Source organism: Spea bombifrons, chromosome 1 (assembly GCF_027358695.1).
Source record: "Spea bombifrons isolate aSpeBom1 chromosome 1, aSpeBom1.2.pri, whole genome shotgun sequence".
Classification (NCBI taxonomy): domain Eukaryota; kingdom Metazoa; phylum Chordata; class Amphibia; order Anura; family Pelobatidae; genus Spea; species Spea bombifrons.
The window spans coordinates 120,475,305-120,482,941 of NC_071087.1; the positions used below are offsets into that span (position 1 = coordinate 120,475,305).

Genomic DNA, 7,637 nt, shown 5'->3' on the forward strand with positions numbered 1-7,637 from the left:
CAAAACTAAGATGCCATAGTAGGCTATGAGAGACTAGAAGGCCAACAATGAATCATCATTGAATAATTGTTCTGGATTTTTTAAAATAAATTTGCAACGGTATTTAAGTATAATCTAGATTATATATAGAGGGGGGGGTGTTGAGAACAAACTATTTTAACAGATCTGTTTCTCATGTTTTGTGTAATTCAGGCATAAGATGTGCCCTAAGAGAGACCACACTACAGACCAGACGACGCCACAGCTAGTGAGTTACACTCTTCATGTGTTGTTTGTGTTACTTTTATAATATATGGGTGATGTGGTTCCCTTACGTTTCTCTTATTAATTGTCATATTTCAATGCCTTAATACAAGAGTAAGGAAGGTGTTTACACTAATATTGTTCAGTAATTAGCATCTGTAAGAATGAGCTGCTGATACTAATGTAATGTCCGTTTTGGCCTTATTTGTCTTGGAGTATAAAATGATCACCAAACAACTGGTAATATTATATAGGTTGCATTAAAAAGCTTTGCCCCTTGATGAGAGGCATAGAGGAAATCACCATGGGGTCTATTTACTAAAGGGGGGTTGATAGAGTTGTGTTTCAGCTCCTTGTCTTCTATAAACATTATAAAGAGCCAATCCCAGTGAGTTTCTTCTGCAGGAAAAGCTGGGCTGACCTTGATAATGTTGAGTTAAATCCGTGAGAGGTTCTCATAGTTCCTTTACCCATTGAACTATGCGTCAATAGTATGTATGGCCAGCTCAAGCCATTTTGTTGGGGGAACTAGCTTGTGTCTGACTTTCATAATGACTTGTAAAGTCAATGAGTTAAAACTACAACCCCCTGCACTCTCCTGCTGTCAGTTTAGTGAATAAACCCTGATATGTTATCCAGCGCTAGCTAATCCTGTCCTTACTACTTATGACAGCTGGCAAAGTGGCCACCTTGGCTAAACAAACTCATACCCAGTTTGTTTATAGAGAAGATAGTAAGAGAATAATAGGTTAATGGTGACAATTTGAGTCATCTGGTTAAGATTAAGTTTAATCTGGTTAAAGTTACTAGTACTCTGGAGGTGAACATAGACTAACTGGCACAAAAAACTGTTCTGTTCCTCGGTGTAAGGCCCTAAACACATTTTGTCAGTGCCAACCAGACTGCCCAACAAACATGACCAACATTAATTGTTTAGAAAGCCCATAGATGTATCACAGACAGGATCTATTCATGGTTAAAGTTCTGTATACAATGCAAGAAAAGAAACATGAATTCAACCATAGGCCCAAATTGTCTTCCTGGCCCACTTGCCAGCGCTTCTTCGCTGCCCACTTTCTATTGTACTAGTATGTTTTGTCACAGAAATAAGTTCATGCAGTCTTCAGTGTCAAAGGAATACTTTATCTGTGCTGTAATGGGAATGGCAATTAAGATGTTTACCCAGACAGACATTCTCCTGGCCTTGGTGGAAAACAAAACATTTGAATTTGGTTATAGCAAAAAAAAAAAAAAAAAAAAAAAATCTGAAATTCAATCGAGAAGGCTAGCCTTAAAAAGAGAATCTTGCTCCTTAATTTACCTATATGGTTTTGATTTTTTGCCCTGATTGCTTGTTTCGGAGAGATTTTGTTTCAAAGCAAAAACGAGCATTTTACTCAAGTGGAGCTGAAATCCGCACAAAGGTCTGAACCAATCAACATAAATCTGCAACTTAACGATAGTCACCTTCAGGGCCCTCAACAACCACACGCCACCTTATATTTTAACCTCCTATGCAAACACACTTCTAACTGCTCGCTTCGTTCCTCTCATGACTCGTGTCTACTGTCATTACAGTACTCACTCGTATTCAGGATTTCCCTCGTGCTGTACCCCTTCTGTGGAATTCGCTTCCCTACTCTAACTCTATGTGTTCTCTTAAGAGTGGAGCCCAAAACGCAGCCTTAGAAGTCAGTGAGTTGCATCACGTTGCGCTGGGGGAAGATCTAAGTAGGGAGCTGGAATCAGCCAGTCAGGAGGAAAAGGGTAAGTGTGACGTTTATCACAATGTTTATTTTTATGAATGGGGGTGATTGCTGGTAGAATCTCAGATTTATGAAAAATTCCAATGGAAAATGGAAATGTGTGTCTCATAATCTCTAGTTGTCACACTACTGCGCCTGATCAAAAGAAGTGTGTGACTTTAAAAATGAGCTTTCTGTACCCCGACTTGCTCGCAAACAGTGCTAATAGTCCTTATGCCACAGGCTATGCTTACACTAATAGCGATTAAGCCTTTCTAGGTAAATTTATTAGATAAGAATAAAAATGTGCACATAGCAGTCATAAAGAACAGTATTTCACTAACCGGGAAGTAGTACTGAGGCGTGGTTACTGGTTTTGTAATGGAACGTCTCAGGCCCCTGGGTCACGCCACATGGAATAATATATTTGTTCAGGTCATTTTGTGACATGCCATTGGGTTTATTCACGAAAGGGAGAGGTGAAAGGTGGTGTTTGCAGGAAAATTAAGGTTTCAACTCTTTTACATCACTATATGCTATGAAGGTTCAACCCCAGTGATCTTGGCTGACCCTGTTTAATGCATGTTTAAATGTTTGTAGTCTCCGACTCCTTATACGTTGAATTATGGATAATACTGGGCCAGCTCTGTTGTTGGAGAAATGGGCCAGTTTTGGCATAATGAGTAGTGACTGTAAGAGAACTGATGCATGTAAATTATAAATAATCCTACCTTCAAGTTATAATGTTACCTTATACCTGCTTATTCTGTTCATGTTTCAAATATACCTTTTATTGTTTAGTTTATGGTGCCAGTACATTTAGAAGACTCACATTTTGTGTTATATATCCCTGAATTACCTGTTTCCAAACTTGTAGATGCAGAACTTTGTGAGCGGTCGCTGCAGGAGGATCCATCTTCTTCCATTGCCACTGTAACCAGTGACGAGGTTTTCATGATTTCAGACGGAAGCAACAAAGAGAATTTCAGCTTCCCCAGCTACCCAAAGGTCAAGAGTGTATATGTTTATTAACCGGCCCATGCAAACAAACCTAAATTAAGATACTGTGATCTGAGTGATTTATCTATAATTCTTAGATGCAGAGTTGTAACTATTTTTCAGTGTTATATATGAAATATTTTTTTACCAGACCCTACCCAAGATTTTGCTGATACTACATATTCTCTTATGGTAATTATGTTTAGCCCATTTTTGCATACTGCAAGCAGTGATGCTTCCTTAAGACAAAATACAAAAAAAGGGGGTAATGTGGATTGTGGTGAGATGTGGGAATTGGTAAGGAGATTTTTATGTAAATCCCTGTACCAAAAGTAGCCATTATCTCACTGCTCCCACGCTGCTTAGCACTACTGAGTATAAGCTCCTTGTGAGCAGGTAAGTCTCTCTTCATAGAGAAGGTCTTGTCAAACTGCTGCTCCACAAAACTTAATTGACTGGAACTCCCATGATTCCCAGTTTTTAAAAAAAAGTTCTTACCCAAATAGAAGTTGGCAATACTAAGTAAATTCTAGCTAAACTACAATTAAAGTAAAGGATATGGGCCTTTGTTTTCTTCTTTAAGTGAAAACCTATGGTTAACGTTGGTTTTCAAACTCAAAACCAGTGTTTTATGAGGGTTTGTAGACCACACCTTATCAGATGTTGATCAGATTAGACATGGTCTCTCTGTCAAGCTCTTTCCCACTCTGGTTAATAACATTTATTTTAGTTATCTCTTAAAATTTTTCAAGATCTCTTAATATCTTCCCTCCTCATGCTTTTGAGCCTTCCTGTCGCTAGTTCTACATGTTACTTTCTACTTCACTTTACAGGGTCGCATTCTTAAGAGGAGTGTTACCAGCCCGGCATCTGTATCGGACTGGTTGAATGCCGATTATACAAGTGTGGATCTCAGTGTGGACGACAAAGAGGCTGAAAGTCTAGAGGTGGATTCAGCGAGACAGAGAACATGGAGCATCCGTACCTTTAACAGTCTCCTGCCACCAATACCACAGCTTCAGGTGAAATGGAGCAGCCGGATATCTGCTGGTTCCTTCACTAAACTAGTAGACAGTGTAAGTATATCAATGCAGATTGCTACGATTGTCAAATCTCAGTGGACTATGAGGCGCCCCAATTACAATGCTGCAGCGCTCTGGGTACTGAGCTGGTCTGCACAGGCAGTGTTCACACATTCAGGTTGGGGATAGGTGCTTGTACAAGCTCATATGCACCTTATTATTTCATTTAGGTGTTTCAACCACACCCATTGTTAACAATTGTATAAAATCAAGCACATAGACCGCCATCATAGACAAACATTGGCAATAGAATAGGTTGTACTGGAGACCTGAGTGACCTAAGTGGCATTATCATAGGATGCCCCCTTTGCCTCCAGTCTTTTGTCCCTGCTAGATCTGTCCCTGCCCACTGTGATGTTATTGTGAGCGGTAGATCACTCACATAGTGGGGCTGCTAAAAATTGCCTGTCCTCTGAGGCATCGCTTACTGTAGAGTTCCAAACTGCCTCTGAAGCAACATCAGCGCAAGCACTATGTGTCAAGAGTTTCACGAAATTGGCTTGTGTGCAGCTGCTTGGCCATGGAAACCCAAGATCACTGTGTGCAATGCCAAATGTGAGCTGGAGTGATGTAAAGCACACCGCCACTGGACACTGGAGTAGAGGAAATGTATTCTCTGAAGTGATGAATCACTACCTGGGAGTATGATGAACAAATGCAAATACCAGGAAAACACTACTTACCAGAATTCATTTTACAGTAAAGTTTGGTGGAGGAGGGATAATGTCTGGGCTGTTGGTCAGGGTTTGGGTTATGCCCCTTATTTTCAGTGAATGGTGATGTTAAAGCTACAAAGACATTTTAGACAATGCTATGTTTCCAACTTTGTGGCACCAGTTTGGAGAAGGCCTTTCCCTGTTCCAACATGACAATGTGCACAAACCCCACTGAAGACTGATCGCTAGTCTACATAAATGCTCTTTTTGCTCAGCGGGGGCGAATTCCCACAAACACACTCAACTTCTTGTGGAAAGCCTTCAAAGGGAGTGCCAATACCGTGGTTATAGAATGGGCTGTCTAACAGGTTCATATAGGTGTGATGGTCAGGTGTCCCTATACTTATATAGTTTATTGGGATGTAGCAATAACCTTTTTAGTATATCTTCAAAATATCTCCAGAAACAATCGATAATATGTGCTTACATAATTTTTTTTATTTTTTTTTTGAAGACCCATAATCTGGGCATTGTGATAACAATGTACCTTGCACAGTTTAACAGGGAAGATGCTGTTTACATAGCAGACACGTTTATGCGTTAAAGAATGTGTTTGCAGATGAGATGTGGTTTCATTTCACTGGCTTTTTTATCCATTATGATGGTCTAAGTAATCCATGACATCCATAATAGGTATACTATATTAAATGTCCATAACGCCAATGTATTGTGATTTGAAGTCCTCCCTCTGACTTCCATTAATGTATATTCTGTGTACATGTTTGTGTAGGCAGTGGTTATTATTCCTTCCATTTTTATTTCAGGGTTGTACCGTTCCACCCACTATCTCAAGCCCTCATATTCCTAGAAGAGCAGGCTCGGCTATACAGATAGAGGGCAGTACCAGCCGTTTATTCTCTGAGTCTTCAGACAGCAATGCCTCCTATCCCCTCACCAATTCCGCACAGCTAAATCGCAAACTCCCGTCCTGCAATCTCAAGAGGACCCGGCCTTATTTCGGGTTTCTGAATGGTACCTCAGATGCTCTCCGCTCTTCCAATACGAAAACTACGTGTTCTAAGGAGAAACACCTATGCCAACATTCTGGCACAGAATTCACAGGTTGTTTCAAAAGCCCTATGACTAATGGAGTTCACACCAAAGAGCTTTCTATGGATGTGGAGAAGCCAAAGACTGTTTTTGTAATTTGCGAAGAAGCAGATGACCAACAGCCTCTGGTATTTGATGACCACCTGAGTCCTAGTGAAGAAGTATTATCTGGATCTTTTGAGGGTAGATGTGAAGATGATGCCGCAATGGATAGTTGTGATTTCAGCACCCATGTGAAAGTTCCAGAAGATTACACATATCCATGTACAAGGATCACATCTTCATTTAACTCTCAGTCCACAACCATTAATTCTAGACACAAATCTGCACCGGATACACATTCTCCATTTAACCAGATGGGGTTGGCTACAGACTGATGTTCCTTAGAACGTGTCCATTTATTTAAATGTAAACCTGCAGTTTCTTCCACGGATTTGGCATTTCTTATGGCAGTTAATCGAAGCCCTTCACTACGGCTACTGATTCAAAGCCAACAAAATGTTTTGTGTTCACTTGATATTCTCTTTCTTAAATGCATCATAATTACGTGCCAAACAATGAAAAGAGCAGTTACCACAGAATTAAAATGCTGGCCAAACTTTATATTTTCTGCTTGTAGACATAAATACTAACAAATGTCATGACAATGTGTGACATGGTAACAAAACGATGACTTACCACTATATTCAATTTTTTTCTACTACTGAACATTCTTCATTCATTTCTTTGGCAGCTTAAGACTAATTTTCTTCTCTAGATGTACAGGATACACTGCACAGAAACCAGCTATTTTCTGAGGTTAAACAGTATTTTTTTTAGAACTTGTAAAATGTATATATTCTTGCGGGGTTGAGGATTACAATTTATAGGAAAGCAGCTAGCAAAGAAGTGCACCTTTTTTTCTTTTGTTTAGAGTGATTGGGGTTCCTACATGTAATGCACAAAGCAACATATCGTTGTTAACTATTCACACACAAGAGTACTATGCAATGGGGCATTGGTATCCGTTTCTGGAGTGATATTTATTTATGAATCACCTCCCACCCACCACTACTTTGATTTTTTCCCCCTAGTTATAGATATGTATGTATGTATGTATTTTAGGAAGGTATACCCAAATGGACATTAGGTATTCTGTAAGCACTTAAATGATCACGAACATTACAATGAATAAATCATGCTCTCACCAATCATGAAGGAATAAAAAAAGTAATTTTAGAAAACATACTGAAAAGTACACAAGCAGGTTTTCCACATTGGTGAAAAAAGACCTACAGTCCACTCAAAGTACCAGAGAATGTCTAAAACACATCATTTATATAGTGGTATTAAATTTGTATTTGTAGCCAGAGTAGCTAATTCTTAAAAATCAGGTTTATTTTGAAATAGTAAATTCACACACATCTTCCAAGGAACGTGGGCATGTACAACCCCTTTATAACAAAATAGTAACCTCAGTGAAAACCAAGATGCCTATGAGTATTGCAACAAAAACAATGCATTAACTTTTGATTTAACAGGTCGACAAAGTGGTTTAATAATGTGAAATATCCAACATTTCAGAAAAGGATTTACATATTTTGCTGACTCCTTTTCCGCAGAAGCCACTATTTTTCCATTTATATAGAAAGTTTATATATTGCTTGTCCAGAATCATTTTCAGCAGTCGTGATCAGTAATTGAAATGTAATTGTGAAATAGTGATGTAAAATATTAAATGATTTTGTCCTAAAGCCTGGGGTTATGCGTTTTCCTAATATAATATGCATTATCTTGGTGCAGCATGGTATGTAATTGCTATA

At 39.0% G+C, this 7,637-nt stretch overlaps 1 protein-coding gene across 1 annotated transcript; it reads left to right on the forward strand.

The window, feature by feature from the left end:
* The first annotated feature begins 2,792 nt into the window (after positions 1-2,792).
* Positions 2,793-6,212, forward strand: LOC128471485 (uncharacterized). The gene is made up of 3 exons (XM_053453468.1): positions 2,793-2,996; positions 3,821-4,063; positions 5,550-6,212. Exons 1-3 carry the CDS (start codon positions 2,793-2,795, stop codon positions 6,210-6,212), a joined length of 1,110 nt encoding a protein of 369 aa, XP_053309443.1.
* Positions 6,213-7,637: the final 1,425 nt, after the last annotated feature.